The sequence below is a fragment of the Lynx rufus genome, unplaced genomic scaffold, assembly GCF_022079265.1.
Source record: "Lynx rufus isolate CCGP_SWC_20201006 ecotype Redwood Valley unplaced genomic scaffold, mLynRuf1.p SCAF_2, whole genome shotgun sequence".
In the NCBI taxonomy this organism is placed as follows: Eukaryota; Metazoa; Chordata; class Mammalia; order Carnivora; family Felidae; genus Lynx; species Lynx rufus.
In genome coordinates, this window is record NW_025814834.1 from 94,527,138 (window position 1) to 94,544,046 (window position 16,909).

Genomic DNA, 16,909 nt, shown 5'->3' on the forward strand with positions numbered 1-16,909 from the left:
ATGGCAGTCGTGGTAGAAAGATGGGATTTTATTCCTTCAGATACCTGAGTACGGTTTGTTTTTCTCCGAAGTTGCATGTTTTATAATTGAGTTATTCATACATTGTATCATGTGTTTAAAAAAAAACTTGAGGGGCGCCTGGGTGGCTCAGTCGGTTAAGCGTCCGACTTCGGCTCAGGTCATGATCTCGCGGTCCATAAGTTCGAACCCCGCGTCGGGCTCTGTGCTGACCGCTCAGAGCCTGGAGCCTGTTTCAGATTCTGTGTCTCCCTCTCTCTCTGACCCTCTCCCATTCATGCTCTGTCTCAAAAATAAATAAACGTTAAAAAAAAAAAGTTTAAAAAAAATAAATAAATAAAAACTTGATAGCCAATCAAAATATTTTTATAAAACACTTGATATAAAGAATGATGCTCTTTAAAATTTTATTTTCTAAAAACAATTTAAGTTAGAAGTAAACTATTAGGGGTGCCTGGGTGGCTCAGTCGGTTGAGCATCCGACTTCAGCTCAGGTCATGATCTCACGGTTTGTGAGTTTGAGCCCCGCGTTGGGCTCTGTGCGGACAGCCTGGAGCCTGCTTCAGATTCTGTCTCTGTCTCTCTGCCCCTCCCCTACTCGCTCTCTGTCTCTCTCTCAAATATAAAAAATAAAACATTAAAAAAAATTTTTTTTTTAAAAAGAAGTAAACTATTAAATTGATTGTTGGCAGTTTCTAGTGGATAACATGAACAGGATAGCCTTATTAGGGTATTTTTAATATCAAGGCTATAACTAATTTAACTTATTTGTAGAGTGACTATTTATAAGCAGGGTCAGAAGGGTGGTTAGAAAATGGAAGAGGTACAGAACACAGCACAGTAGTAATGTGTGTTGGGAGGTGGTGATAATAATAAAAATAGCTGACTTAGCTCTTCGAAAGATGTGTTTAATTTACTTCATCCATTTCTTCTACAATCAAATAGTTCCCAGGAGTTCCTCTGCTTTCCACCATGGATTTTTTTCCTGCCATATCCTCTAAAAACCCAAGGCTTTTAGTTGTCTGTTAGACATACTCCTCTTTCAAAATAAGATACAGTGGTATATTAGTTTCAGAATGTAAAGCTGAAACCTTAATAGGGTCTCTATATGACAGCAAACTATACTGTATATACTCTAAAGTATTAAGCCATCTTAACATACAATATCAGTTAAAATCATATAAATTAGACTTTTTCTAAAAGTAGAATATCATCCTTCTACTAGCAGTAGCTTATTCAAAGATTCCTATCCCTCTTCCATTGACTCTAGTTATACACATACATACACGTAAAACCCTCTATAACCCTTTATTAATGCTGACTAGAAAGTTCTGGTCTGATTGTTTTCTACAAATTTGACTCTTTGTTTTGTTTTAATGTATTTTACACTGAATTCATTCGTGTCTACAAATAAATAAGGTTAGATGGATATAGATATGGATGTAGCTGTAGTAGGGCTAAATTATCCAAGGTTTTAAAAAATCATGGAATGGTGTTACTAGTATCAAAAGAGTAATAATAAAGAGTATTTAAAGAGTATCTGTTAACAGCGTATAGCTGCTAGGTATAATAAGATAATACTGAGATTGGAAAGGCAAAAAAAAATTATAAGCATCCTCTGTATCTGGTTAATTCTACCTTCTTTCTGATTGGTTCAGTAGACTAATTTGTGATAGAAGTTTATCTTTGGCCCTAGTTTAAGAATTAAGTTAGGTTTTCAGAAGTCCTTTTTGTGAGTTGTTTGGTACTAGAAATGATGCTTAAAATGGTGGTTATTTTTTTCTCTAGCTCTTCACGTATTTTATCATATAATATTGCTGAATTAAATAAAGTACTAAAGGTAGACTTAGACTTAGTTACAAGTCTCAGGTCCTGGATAGAAGAAGCCATCTGGTACTTTTGAGGGAGAAAGAACATTTTGTTTTCTTTAATTGGACCGTTAGGTAGGGCAGAGTGTCTGATCACACCCCAGCTTTTTTTCTGAAAGGATATTAGCTTAGTGCTCAATCTTGAGAGTAGTTTAACTTGAGTAAGCTTGAAGAAGATTTTCTGACTAAGGAGTCAAGGGGATGACCCAAAAGGGCCAGGATCATAACAGGAATGTGGCAGAGTGGAGCTCTAGTTGGGGCCGGACAGGTTACTCAATGAAGCACAGTGTGATCAGTAATGAAAAGCCTTCCTCATGGAGACGTGTAGGATAAGCAACAGAATTCTCACGAAGGCTGTATCAAGTTTACTCATGCAAACAGAAGTGACTGGTAGGTGGAAATCACACTGAAGGAAGATTCAGTGACCCTAGATTGCCAGTGTTAGAAAACCCTTTAACAGTATGCCACAATAAATTCTGAGTTTCTTCAATGCACAAGATTTTAGCTAGTAATTAGGTACTAGTTCTAGTGCAGGAGACTTAAGAGAGTGCAATAAATATCTATGCTGTTGGTTTGTTTTTTTAAAGTTGGTATCAGACACAATAGGATTCTAAGCAGTATGGTAAAGTGAAAAAAGGAAAATTTTTCTTCCTTTCTTCACCACTTTGCTCCTATTATCCTCATTTTGATCCTTTCCAACCCTGAGCAAACGTTCATTGAAACGGATTGTGGTGTTCTCGTGGGTAAAATAAGGATTGTTGGATTTCTGGAATCTTGTCAAATGGCACTACAACTACTAAGGACCCAATTCCTTGTCAGAATAAATAGAGTTTTCCTGTGAAAGTTAAATCTTGTCTTTTTTTTTTTTTTCTTTCTCTCTCTTTTTTTTTTTTCTTTTGTTTTGTTTAGATTCTTGTCATTTGTTCTGCAGGATTCTAGGTTGGAACTTGAGCCATGAAAGGTTAATATAAAAGGTAACTGGGGCTTATGACATAGCAGATAAACAGTTGAGTCCAGAACAGATTTTCCTGATACATGTTTGCCCTTTGTATTATGCCAGCTGTGTCAGGAACTCCACTCTCTCCCAGTTATCTTGCATTTTTCTTCCTTCCTTCTCTTTTCACCTTACTTCAGCAGCTCCAGTTACCCCCCCCCCCCCCCCCGCCAAGAGTTTTAATTGGTAGTTTTACATTGATAGTTTTGGCCAGTTGAGCCACGATGTTGTTCTCCACATCACTCTCCAAGAACTGAAAGTTAAATCTTAATCCTTTTCCACAAATGTATTATGATACATTCTGTCAGCACAATAATATACACAAAAGTAAAACTGGTACATTTTGTACAGGAACCACCATTTGGGATTATACCCTTTCTCCCTTTGTTATGTACTAGAGATCAAAAAATAATCAATTGGTGAGTTCAATAATCTACCTCATCTATTTTATATTTCAGAATTTGAGTGTCTTATGTTCAGAATTCAAGTTTGTTATAAAATTAAACTGCATAGGAGACCCATTTAATGTATATTGAGCTTCATATAGACATCCTTAAATGGGATTGCACAATCCTATAGGCTGTCTGCCATAATTCCAATGACAGTGTGTACTCAGAAACTATAGGCAATGAGGGCTTAATTGCTGCAACCTAACTTCTTTTTATTACCTTGAAATACTTTCAGTTTACCTTCTTTTATTATTTAATTCTATTACATACAAATAATTGCATTAATTGAAGCCCATGCCTCTCCTTATAGGAAATGCTGATGTTTGTAAATTTCAACTATAGGAAGGGAAATGTTCTTTAATGAATAATTGAAAGACTTTTTTCTACTTTTCACAGTTCAGTGCTAGTCCTGTTGCCATTTATGTTCAGAGTATTTTACGAATGGTAACTAAATTATGGCATCTAGAAAATCATCTCTTCAAGGAATGTCACAAGGTGTGCTACATAATAACTTATTGTAAGTAGGTTAAATAGACTGACTTTATCTCAAGTGGCTTACTGTATTAAAGAAGAGTTTAATATATTCAGCTTTACTGTTGAAACACCAAATGAATTCTGACACCTCTGATGAGATGATTAAAGTTGAAAATTTTTTCTTTTGACAGCATCAACAAAGAGAGTATCGTAGACATAGAAGGTGTTGTGAGAAAAGTGAATCAAAAAATTGGAAGCTGTACACAGCAAGATGTAGAGTTACATGTTCAAAAGGTAACTTTTTTCAAAATACAAAATTGTGTACAGAAATAGATTTAAATGGTTCTTACAATCATGTCAAATATATATGTTCTTAATTAGAGTTGATGTGTAAAATACTGAGTTTTATAAATTGATTACTGAATCAGTTAGCTTTTATTATATGACAAACCACATCCCGGTATTTAGGGACTTAAAAGTATTTATTTGCTCATGATTCTGTACGTCTGGCAGTTAGGGTCATCGATCTGAGATGGCTCATCTGCTCTGCATGACAACAACGGGGCCTACTGATATTTCTGGGACATCTCTTCCTGTGGCCTTTTTTCATCCAGCAGACTAGCCCAGTCTTCTTGGCATGGTGCCAGAAGGGTTCCCAGCAGCAAGAGAGGAAAGCCCTAGTGTGTAAGCACTTTTCAAGCCTCTCCTTGTATCACATTTGCTAAATATGTCATTGGTCAAAGCAAGTCACATGAAAAAACTTAGATTTAAGGGACGGAGAAGTAGATGCCACCTCTTGATGGGAAGAAAGGCAAGGTCTTTGAAAAAAGGTATGTAATCAGGAGCCTGAGGAATTATTGGAGCCATTTTTGCAATCTGCCACAGTCACATGGGGAAAAATATTAAAAAATATAAAATATATAAAACATGTCTGAAAAGCTATTATGCATTTACTTTACTGTGAACATTCTTCTGATAATAACTTCTAATGGTTGATTAATTACGCTCTTAATGATTATATTTCCTTATTGTCATCATATTTCTGATAATATACAGTATAGAGAAATCAAAAGAGGCAAAACTGTGTTGGTTTTACATTCTAGCAATAACTTCTTTCATACAAGATTTACCCCACATTCATTTTGTTCTTGGACAAAAAAACTAGAAGTGTTCATTACCATTGACTTATAAAATACTGTAAGTGAACTCAAAAATATTTAGTGCTTTTGAAATAACCTTGCAGTTTTGAACCTGCAGTTCTCAGGTCCAGGCCTAGTTTGTATCTACAATATGCATCATTAAATTTTTCTTAAGGAGTAGATCCTTCCCATCCTCACCCCTGTATGTGTATTTGTATGTGTGTGAGCATGTGTAAGAGAGCAGTCAGGGAGACTGACAGATGCAGAAAGACTCATACATGCACACTAATTTGGGAGTACTAGGTTGTATTTAACTGGAGTCGTCATGGGAACACTTCAAGACTTAAAAAATCTTATATTTATTACTGACTTGTCAGATTACTATGTTCTCTTTGTGTAAGCTTCATTTCATACTAAGCCCACCAAGAAGTAGGTAACCTAGTAAAAGCAAACCAACCTAAGGGTATGCTGACCAAGTAAAACAACCTCCTATCTTCCAAGTAACACTTCTTTTTCAATATTTTAATTAAAAATTTTTAGTGAATACAGCAAGTAAATGTACTTCCAAAATATTCTAGTTACCTGGGGTTCCTGGGTGGCTCAGCTGGTTAAGCTTCTGACTCTTGATTTCAGCTCAGGTCATGATCTGAGGGATCATGGGATTTGTGGGATTGAACCCTGCATCAGGCTCTGTGCTGACAGCACACAGCCTGCTTGGGATTCTCTCTCTCCCTCTCTCTGTCCCTCTCCTACTTGTGTGTATGCATGCACTCACTCTCTCAAAATATAAACTTAAAAAACTAAAATACTCTAATATTTAGCATTCAATACTTAATAAATGTTAATGAGAAATATAAAGCCTAAAAAGCTTACAAATTTTGTTTTAATGGAAATAATTATAAAGTATCTCACAAAGTATAAAGTATCATATCCTAAAAAGGATCTTATAAGAAGCACTGATTCTTTCCTATCATTTATTTATTTATTCAGCCAGCAGTTAGTGAGTACATACTTTCTTCCAGCACTGTGAAGTTATGGGGATCAGAGTACTCACAACCTGATGAAGTGAATTTCTACTAGTTATAAAAGTAGAAGGAGTAGCTGTCCCTTCTCCAGCTTTGCATGGGAAATCACGTTTCTGTTAACTCATCAAAGGCAAACACTATAACTTGAGTATAGAGGTGGTGACAAATCTATTTTACTATAAAGAGGACTGGAGTATCCTTCTGACACTTTTTCTTGAAGAGTCTGAGCTGAGTGCTAAATGCGATCTACTGACTGGAAGAATATGATTTCCTTCCCTGAATTAACTAAATAAGGTCTCTTTCCCTTTTGTGCTTTAACAGGTTTTCCAGGCTTAATTGGGAGTAACTTAATAGGGTAACATGTTTTTAAGAGTAGCCAAAAAAAACCCTAGCTCATTCTTTATGACCTAACTGCTTTTTAGTGCTAAAATGTACAATTAATGTGAATGAATTTAACAAATAAAAAGGAATTTTAACACCATAAAAGAATACCTTCTGTGGTGGCTTCCAATCCAGAAGAGCAGCAAGAAATGAGATATAAAGTAAGGAAGGGATATTTGGGAAAAGAATGAGAAAAGGGAGGAGATGTACAGCAGGGTTGGGTTGACTTTGGTCCTAGTGGTAGAAATGCCAAATGCTATTAACAGTGATAATAACACATTTGTTTAATGGCTCCCACAAAAGAGCAGAATGTTTTCATATTCATTACTCCATTTGATTCTCATTGCAGACCTTATTTTACAGAGTAGGATATTGAAGCTCTGAGGTTAAATGATTTGCCTAACAACAGCTTTTATGTGACAAAGCAAAGCCTTAAGTTGAGGCCCCTTGACTCCAGTTAGTACTTATTTGTCATATTGGTAGGCATATTAGTGTCTACAAAGTGTTAATATATGTGTTATCTCATTGTTCCAACAACATAGGGATGTTAACAAGAAATATTATTCCCATTTTATAGGTGAAAAAACATGTACATCTTTGTTTGATTTTTAGCAAGTAGTTTCAGTTAAGATGTATGCAAACATACCTTCATATTTAAGTCAACTGCAGATTTTTTTAAAGCAAAGATAACAGGTTTTGTGTGCTTCATGATATTTTTGGTAATCTCTCACTTTCAGATTTATGTGATCAGTTTGGCTGAACCCCGCCTGCCCTTGCAGCTGGATGATGCTGTTCGGCCTGAGGTGGAAGGAGAAGAGGTTAAAACTATATTTTTGAAATACTGTGCTTCCTCTGTATGTTTAGTTTACAAAACATTGAAAACTTGATGTCCTACTTTTGTGTGAAGGTATCTGTGATTTGATTTGAGCTTCATTTTTTATCTAAATTTACTTTTACATCAACAATTCTCAAACTTCTTAATCTCAAGATCCCTTTACACTCCTAAAAATAATTGCCCCCACAAACTTTTATATTCGTAGGTATATCTGTCAATATTTTGCAGTATTAGAAGTTAAAACAGGAAATTTTTCAGTATTAATTTTTTAAAAATAACAGTAATATCATGTATTTATGTATAATAATCTTATATGAATGACAAAAATAACTTTTTTGAAAAATATTTTCAAAAACAAAAAATAATTTTGTGGCAAGAGTGACATTGTCTTACGTGTCTACACGTCTTTATAATGTCTGACTTAATAGGCAACAATTAAATTCTCTTACCCGCCTCTGCATTTATTCTGTTGTGAAAGCACACATCATGAAACTTTGGAAAAACTCAGTACAGAGTGAAAATGTGTCATTGTGAAAAATAGGTTTGATTTCATGGACTCCTGAAAGTGTCTTTGGGACATTTAGTGGTGCCCAGAACGTACTTTGAGACCCACTACTCCATCAGCTTTTATCTGTTCCTTCAGTCTTTAACTAGCAGGTAATATCCAGGAATCAATAAAGGCACAGGTGGTTAGTTCTTCTCATGTCCCAGTAATGAGGCAAGGCTTTGAGGCGATGCGAGATGTAAAGAAAGCATTGACCTCTGTTCATTCATATTTCTCTTCTTTCCATGTCTCTTTTAACAATAGCTTCTCTCTGGCCCTGCTTCTTGTTTCTCAGAATTCTGATTTGGGGGTATAATATTAACACACATAAGCACACCTATTCTCACTTAAAAGTAAGCATGGCTTCTTAAAGTGTTTTTGTGTTATTAAAAAAATTAGTAAAATCTGTTTTTTCATCTTTTTTTAGGAAGGAAGAGCTACTGTTAACCAGGATACAAGATTAGACAACAGAGTTATTGATCTCAGGGTATGCCTCATTTATTTATTAAGTGACATGATTGTGCCAAAATCAAGGTGGGCAGGGATACCATACATGTCTCAAGTTTATTGAACTCATTGCCTATACATATGACAATACAGAAAGCAATGTACCTTACTGACTGACTGACCCTTCCCCTAAAAAGAATTGCAGGCACAAGGACCGTGGAGCAGTAATTCATGGGATATTGACTTGCATTATTTTAAAATGACAAAGGAACATGAAGCCAATAAATGGGTTTGCTACCAAGTGATACCTGTTTTTGACAAGTTAGTAAGTAAGAACATAACCATTAATATCACTACAAAATTGTGCAAGAAATTATATGCACATTTTAGAATGACCAGGTAGAGATTAGTAATTAATGCCTCAATCCTTTGAATTTGATCTGAGCACAGAATTAATAAAAGAAGTAGTTGGCCCTTGTGGTTTATTTAGTAATCTCATAGGTCTTCTGTTTCCCTTTCTGGTTTGGTTGCAAGTGAAAGAGTTCAATGGTTTCATTATTGTAGTAAAACCAGTGTCATCATTCTGTATGTTTTGACCACATCTTCCTCCTTAAATATTCTACCTAAAGCTTAAATTCTTTGTCACCTTAAGAGTTCTTTCCAACTTTTCTGCAATCATATGGGTCTACCTTTATTGTACATTCTTAAAGTTTCCCCTGAGTATTTGCTTTTTTGTCCCACTTCCTTTTTTATTTTCATCTGTAGTCTCTATAGAAGAGGCTGTAACAATAATCAAAAGTCCTTGATACTGCCTAGAAACCTCAGGTTTTTCATAATTTTGGCCACAGTAGTTAGACATCATACTCTATTTGTCCATGCTATGTATTCCCACAAGTTTTTGGTTGTGCCTATAGAATTTGGCCCCAGTGGTATTTTTCTTGGGTATCTTTTTTTTTTTTTTTTTCATTTAAATTCACTGCTACTGTTGTAAAGTAGGGATTTGCACATTAAATGTAGATGGCTTTTCTTAAAAAGTGGGAAGTAAATCTGGCAATACTGTGGCATGGCAACATTACCTAGCACTCCAGACAGGGCATTATGTCCTCTACTATGCCCTGTACCACTCAGGAAGTGTCATTCATTTATTCCATTTATGTTATTTGTCTGGCCCTTGTAAGCATTCACATTTTTAACCCCTACTTTGACTTCACATTTTGGAAAGTATTGTGTACTTGAAATCTTTTGAGCGTCTTAGTTTATGTCTAAACTACTCTCTAATCTCTTATAGACTCTCAGCAAAGTCGAGTTGGAGACATTGGAGATTTTAAAAGGCAAAATTGCCATTCTCCTGTAATATGAAAAATATATCCTTATACTAATTGTCATCTGACCTGACTTTTCTCTCATACAATGAAGTGTTTCCTCTGTGAACTTTCCAGGCAGGTGGCCTGATTAGAAAATAACTCCATCTCAGTTAATGTGTGGAATTGATTTCATTAGATTTTATTATTGTCTTTTAGACATCAACTAGTCAGGCAGTCTTCCGTCTCCAGTCTGGTATCTGCCAGCTTTTCCGAGAAACTTTAATTAACAAGGGTTTTGTGGAGATCCAAACTCCTAAAATTATCTCAGGTATGCTTTAAGAGATTTCTCTTAATTTTTAAAAATAAATTTGCTCTCCCCAAGCTGTTTAATATTAATTTTTTTTTTTTAAATTTTTTTTTTTTTCAACGTTTATTTATTTTTTTGGGACAGAGAGAGACAGAGCATGAACGGGGGAGGGGCAGAGAGAGAGGGAGACACAGAATCGGAAACAGGCTCCAGGCTCCGAGCCATCAGCCCAGAGCCTGACGCGGGGCTCGAACTCACAGACCGCGAGATCGTAACCTGGCTGAAGTCGGACGCTTAACCGACTGCGCCACCCAGGCGCCCCAATATTAATTTTTTTAATTTGAGAATCCCGACTATCCCTTAAGGTTTATTGCCATGAGACTTTTTATTTTGAAGACTGCTATATAGCAGCAGTCACATATCACTGACACCGATAATACAACATCTCCTTTCAGAAGTCATTATGTGGTAGTAATTATAAAATTAGGCAGTAGCACATGAAACAAGATTGTTGTTACATACGTTGCACTAGAAACTACTTTCATTATGTAGGTTTCTTTCTAAATTGGTATTGCAATTTTGTTTTGTATAAACTGCATTGTAATACTACTAAATACTACAAGTTAGAAAATCTCATTAATTCTCATTCTTATATGAGAACTTTATTTTAATCATTTAACTCTTTTTAAGTTGCTTAAATAACACTAAAAAGTGTATTACAAATGGCATTTAGTTATAAATCAAGAATTGAACATTGTATTCTTTTTTTTTTTTTTTTTTTTTTTTTTTTTTTTTTTTTTTTTTTATTTTTTTTTTATTATTTTTTTTTTTTTAAATTTTTTTTTTTCAACGTTTATTTATTTTTGGGACAGAGAGAGACAGAGCATGAACGGGGGAGGGGCAGAGAGAGAGGGAGACACAGAATCGGAAACAGGCTCCAGGCTCTGAGCCATCAGCCCAGAGCCTGACGCGGGGCTCGAACTCACGGACCGCGAGATCGTGACCTGGCTGAAGTCGGACGCTTAACCGACTGCGCCACCCAGGCGCCCCGAACATTGTATTCTTGATAGAATACAATGATTAAGAATATCTTCTCCTTTTTTTTTTTTTTTTTTTAATGTTTATTTATTTTTGAGACAGAGAGAGACAGAGCATGAACGGGGGAGGGTCAGAGAGAGAGGGAGACACAGAATCTGAAGCAGGCTCCAGGCTCCGAGCCATCAGCCCAGAGCCCGACGCGGGGCTCGAACTCACGGGCCGTGAGATCATGACCTGAGCCGAAGTCGGACGCTTAACCGACTGAGCCACCCAGGCGCCCCATCTTCTCCTTTTTTAAAAAATATTTTGGCCTTCTACAGTAGCTTTAATAGATTTGAAATTGATGCAGAAAGGGAGTGTATATATCCGAAAAAGTAAAATGAAGGGATAGCCAAAGAAGTAAATGTGATCTAAATATGAACTGTTTAGAATCAGGTATAAGACTTACATAGACTATGGTTTCTCTGCAATTTTTGATTTTCCAGTTTTTTTTTTTTTAAGTGAAGTACTTAAACCAAAAGTATGTAAACTGTTTTTACTAGAACTTTGCATTGATAAGTTCACAGTTATTTATAATAACAAAAATGTTTACATTTCAGCTGCCAGTGAAGGAGGAGCCAATGTATTTACTGTGTCCTATTTTAAAAATAATGCATACCTGGCCCAGTCCCCACAGCTGTACAAGCAAATGTGTATTTGTGCTGATTTTGAGAAGGTTTTCTGTATTGGACCGGGTAAGGTGTTGGTGGTTATGGTTTTCTCAAAATTTATTAATTGTACTGTAGTTATGGTTTTAGGAACACATTTTACATACAGATATTTTATTGTTGTTTTTTAATGTTTATTTTATTTTTGAGAGAGCATGCAAGCGGGGGATGGGGAGGGAGGGGGAAAGAATATCTGAAGCAGGCTTTGCACAGATGGCCGTGAGCCCGATGCAGGGCTCAAACCCACAAACCATCAGCTCATGACCTGAGCCGAAGTTGGACACTCAACTGACTAAGCCACTCAGGTGCCTTTAGGTACAGACATTTTGAAAGCTTAAATCCTTTTATATGTTGGCTGTGTAAACACTAGACTTTAAAAACTTGGGGCATCTGGGTGACTTAGTGGGTTAAGCATCTGACTCTTGATTATGGCTCAGGTCATGATCTCATAGTTCCTGAGTTTGAGTCCCCAGGTTGGGCTTCACAGCCAGCCAGAACTTGCTGGGGATTCTTTGTCTCTGTCTCTTGTCTCATGTCTCTCCCCCATGCTTACTGGTGAGCTCTCTCACACTCACTCTCTCTATCTTGTTCTCTCTCGAAAGAAATAAACTTTAAAACAATTTTTTTTTGGAGGGGGGAGCCACTAGACTTTTAGGGAAGAAAGGCAATGTGCTTAGGTAGAAATTCCCCCCCCCAAAATTGTATGCTCAATAGTTCTTTAAGTAGTTGAACATCGCTTATGTGAATAGATGCATAACCATTTGTTATCCCTACAGAAGTTTGCTGAAGAAAATGTTTGCCTAGGGAAGATCTCATTTTGAAAATGCATGCTTTGATAATATATGCCCCCTGAAATATACCTGAGTATATTATTTATTATTATTTAGGTGTAATTAGCTCCTGTTTGGACTCTCAACTCTCCATGAACACTAAAGAACAAGTAGTTGCAATCTTTCGAAAAATGTAATTTGTTGTCCTTGATAGCCCCTTACTACTGTTGTAAGCTTACAAATGTACCTCTGTATACTCTGCTACCAATTTTATTTCAGAGCTGTTCTATTTTAGTATTATTGTTTGTACTGTTCTTAGCATTGAGAATGTGCTATAAAGTCCATTAGAATTTATTAACAAGAAATATCTGATATTTACTTGGTTATGTTGACATGGTTTTTAAGAAATATTGGCTTAAAGTTAAGCATGGACACATAATCATGTGGCAGATTATTTAATAAAGTGGGTTATAAGCAAAAACCAGCTTTGCTTCATTCTATAAAACTTACCAAGTTATTTTATATATATAAGTTTTTTGGTAGCTAAATAAAAATTAAATACCTGCTGTTAGAAACTGGCAAGAGCATTAATTGTGTTAATTTTCTGGATTTATTAACTAATTTTTTTAATGTATGCTGCATACATAGCCTTGTGCTAGATAACATGTACATAAAAAAAAAATCAACCAGCACTTCTCAAATGTTAATGTGCACATGAATCACTTGAAGATCTTGTTAAAATACAGATTCTGACCGTTAGGTCTAGAGGGAGGCTTGAGATTCTGCAGTTCTCACAAGCTCCCAGGTACTGCTGATGCTGCTGATTTGCAGACCATGTTTTGAGTGACAAGGGAATAAACATTGTCCCTGCTCCCCAGACAGAATAAGACATGCATACATATTGCAGTCTCAGGGAATAATCAACTGATTTTCACAGTGAATAATCAGATTGTGCTGTGTACAATCAGCAGATTGGTGTTAATTATGTAGTATAGATAGTGTAAAATGAGGGAGAAGATGGAATTTGCTAGAGTTACCAGAAAAGAGAATGCAAACTGAAGTGGGCTTTAAGGACAGACTACATTTTCTAGTTAGCAGAAGCAGAATGAGTAAAGAGCATGGGAGAAAATAAAAAATAAGACTAGTTAGTGTTAAGAAGAAATGGAAAATATAGGGTAAGATTAAATTATAAAAACATAAAGGTTTTAGATTTTTTGTCATTCAGTCACCATTTGGGAACCATTGATGATCAGTAGTTAATTAGTTAATTACTGAGCAAGGATGTGTTATAGGAATATTAATCTTGTAGAAAAGATGGAGCAGAGCTAGAGTCAGGAAGACTGGGAAAGGAGGACAGTACAGTGTGGACAATAAGAGCTGGACTGAGGTAATGGCTAGAATATATATAATGTTATTTCATTTTTACAAATTTCATTTAGCTTGAGTCAAGTTTTAATAAAATTAAGAAGAACTCACTGTTGGACCTATTTTTAATTACTGAAAAGGCTCTTCAGGATCTTGCACTCCCTCGGGATTCTCCTGAGCCTCATTTATTAATTTACATTTGTTACAGCTTTTACTACATGATTTTAAGAGTTGATAATGAACTTGCTGTCCAAGAGAATGCTGAAACAGATGGCTTATCAAAAGTCTTTCCAAAACCCTATAATGATAATGAAAATAATACCATTTGAGTACTAGTAAATAAAATTTTATGTTTAAGTCCCCAAATTTCCAAACTTCCAAAATTGCCATTTACTGTTTGTTTCTTTTATTAATGTTACAGTATTCAGAGCTGAAGACTCAAATACCCACAGACATCTAACTGAATTTGTTGGTTTGGACATTGAAATGGCTTTTAATTACCATTACCATGAAGTTGTGGAAGAAATTGCTGACACCTTAGTACAAATATTCAAAGGACTCCAAGAAAGGTAAAAACATATTTTATATCCCTATGTGGACTTAATGTCTAATCAGTTTGAGTTCTTCAAAATAAAGCAATTTATGAATTGAAAGTGTAAAGCTATATATATAAACATAAATATATACGGAGGAGAGTACTTGCCACTTAGATGATCAGTAGTTAATTAGTGAAAAAATGTATACTTCAAACTAGTACTTCTAGATCCAAGTCAGCTTGGACTTCAGCTAGTTAACCTCATTTTGGTGGGGAAGTTTACCAGATTGTGAACCAACCTAACTATATTTTTCCCTTTATGTTACATCCTGAATGTCTGAAAGAAATGCAGCCTATATTACCTTTATAACAGTTTATTATCAAACTGGTAGTGGTAATAATAATAATGTGCTGATAAGAATCTTATAGAAAGTTAATAAACATGTTCAGGGTGTTCAAAAAATTGAATTATGTAAAATGTTCACATTAGGTATACCCTCTAAAGTGGCAAATAGTTTCTCCCTTAAAGGTCATTGAAAGTTGTTTACTTGTGATGATGTTTAACACAAAGAAAATAGGAAAAGAAAATGGAAAATAAGTTTAGTAAGATCAAGAGTCTTTTTTTTCCTTTCTCCATATTTGAAACAGTACTTAAATGTTAGGCTAGAGTAGACTTATCTAATGCTTTGATAACTGACAAAGGACTGTATTTGAAGTTTTTATTTGAAGAGTACTGATTTAACTGTTAATTGTTGATGTATTTGGATATGCTTCATTGATACTTAAAAGGGATTCAGAAAGTACTGTGAATCTTATTTACTCCATTGCAAGTCTAAATTAATCATTGATCTTACAAAAATCTTGTAGCATAAGCACCAATATTTTCCAGGTGTTCTCTGCATTGCATTGTTACTTTGATGACTACGTAATTGTAGACAGCCTTTTTTTTTTAACCTTAGTTGTCTGAAACATTTCGGTACAGTTTATTTAAAGCAATTTTCATTCAGATAATCTATGGGACAACTAATGTTTCCTTATAAAATAAAATACCATTTGAAACTACAGTGAAGGAACAGAGCTTTTCTCGTTTTCTTTTCACATTTATAACTCAAGAAAGTTTCTGACGTCTGTTTATTTTGGGTTTTGATATCTTCTCTCTTTAATACTAGAATATAAAATTTCCACTTTGGTTTTTGTAATAACAGATCAAGCATGAATTGGGCCCTTGGGTTTAATCAAATCTTTGTTTACAAATTAGAGACTCAGACACCATCATCACTAGACTTTTTCAAGCAGACTTAAGGTAGCAACCTAGAAAGAAAAGACTTTTTATATTCTTTAAGTCATTTAGTAATTTTAAGTTTCTGTGTCAGTTTTAAGTTGGATTACCTAGCTTGTGTCATGTCCCTCTCATGTTTATCCTTAGTACTTATTTCTCATAGAAGAATAATATACAAATGTATTTTAAAATATTGGTAGTTATATTTTTGTATTACCATTAATAGAAACGAATGGGGATTAATATCCAAGGCAAAGAAAGGCAATTTAAAAATCAATTTTGGGGGGGCACCTGGGTAGCTCAGTTGGTTAAGCATCGGACTTCGGCTCAGGTCATGATCTCACAGTTCATGAGTTCAAGCCCCACATCAGGCTCTGTCCTGACAGCTCAGAGCTTGGAGCCTACTTCAGATTCTGTGTTTCCACCTCTCTCTGCTCCTTCTCCACTTGTGCTCTCTCTCTCTCTCAAAAATAAAAAATTTTTTAAAAAATTAAAGATCAATTATTGGGATCTTCTTAACCCTTCTTGTTACATCACGATTTGAATAAATCGGGTGCACAGGTGGCTTCAGTCAGTTAAGCGTCCGACTTTGGCTCAGGTCATGATCGCAGTTCACAAGTTCGAACCCCACATCGGGCTCTGTGCTGACAGCTCCGAGCCCACCTTGGATTCTGTGTCTCCCTGTCTCTCTGCCTCTCCCCAGCTTGTACTCTCTTTCTCTCTCAAAAATAAATAAAACATTAAAAAAAAAAAAAGATTTGAATAAATCAATGGCTAAGCTTTATTGCTCCCATGAAAGTCTTTAAGACTAATCAGGAGATGATAATGTTTTAATTTCTACTGCTTTCATGGAATATAAACATACTTTTCAATCCTATTAATTACATAAAATTTCAAGACACATACAAAATAGAAAGATTGGCCTAATGAACCCCATGTACTCATCACCCAGTTTCAAGTATTGTTAACCCATGGCCAATTTTGTTTACCCATTTCTCCCACCCCCTATTATTTTGAAGCAAATCCCAGCTATCATTTCATCCATAAATAGCAAAGGTATGCTTTTTAAATCTTACTAAAATAGGATCTTCCACAATTAATTGCAGTAAATATTTGTCTTGTGCCTGTTGTTTAAAGGCTAGACCTATACTGTAGTGGTTATTAAAATGGGAAATTGGCACTTACAAACTTACAGTATAATGGGGATGGGGGAAGATAAGTATTCATTAATTTGGTCTGCCTTGATGATAACAAGTGTTAAAGGATTAAAAAGCTCCTTTTCATGCCTCATAAAGTGGGTATTTTATATTACTAACAGTGTTAACTGGCGTAAGTTATGGTTTTTAATCCTTTAATACCACTGGGGTGGCAAAACAAGATGAGACTGAGAAAGGTGTTAAATATTTTGAGTATTTAAATTTTGTCTTTAA

The 16,909-nt window shown here is 35.3% G+C and overlaps 1 protein-coding gene across 3 annotated transcripts in view; it reads left to right on the forward strand.

The window, feature by feature from the left end:
* Positions 1-16,909, forward strand: part of DARS1 (aspartyl-tRNA synthetase 1) — a 64,475-nt gene that overhangs the window by 38,657 nt on the left and 8,909 nt on the right. For all 3 annotated transcript variants that reach the window (XM_047083175.1, XM_047083172.1, XM_047083173.1), the window contains exons 5-10: positions 3,995-4,097; positions 7,086-7,166; positions 8,155-8,214; positions 9,695-9,806; positions 11,423-11,557; positions 14,087-14,234. In XM_047083175.1, coding sequence (XP_046939131.1) covers positions 3,995-4,097; positions 7,086-7,166; positions 8,155-8,214; positions 9,695-9,806; positions 11,423-11,557; positions 14,087-14,234 — 639 coding nt within the window. The remainder of the gene's footprint in view (positions 1-3,994; positions 4,098-7,085; positions 7,167-8,154; positions 8,215-9,694; positions 9,807-11,422; positions 11,558-14,086; positions 14,235-16,909) is intronic.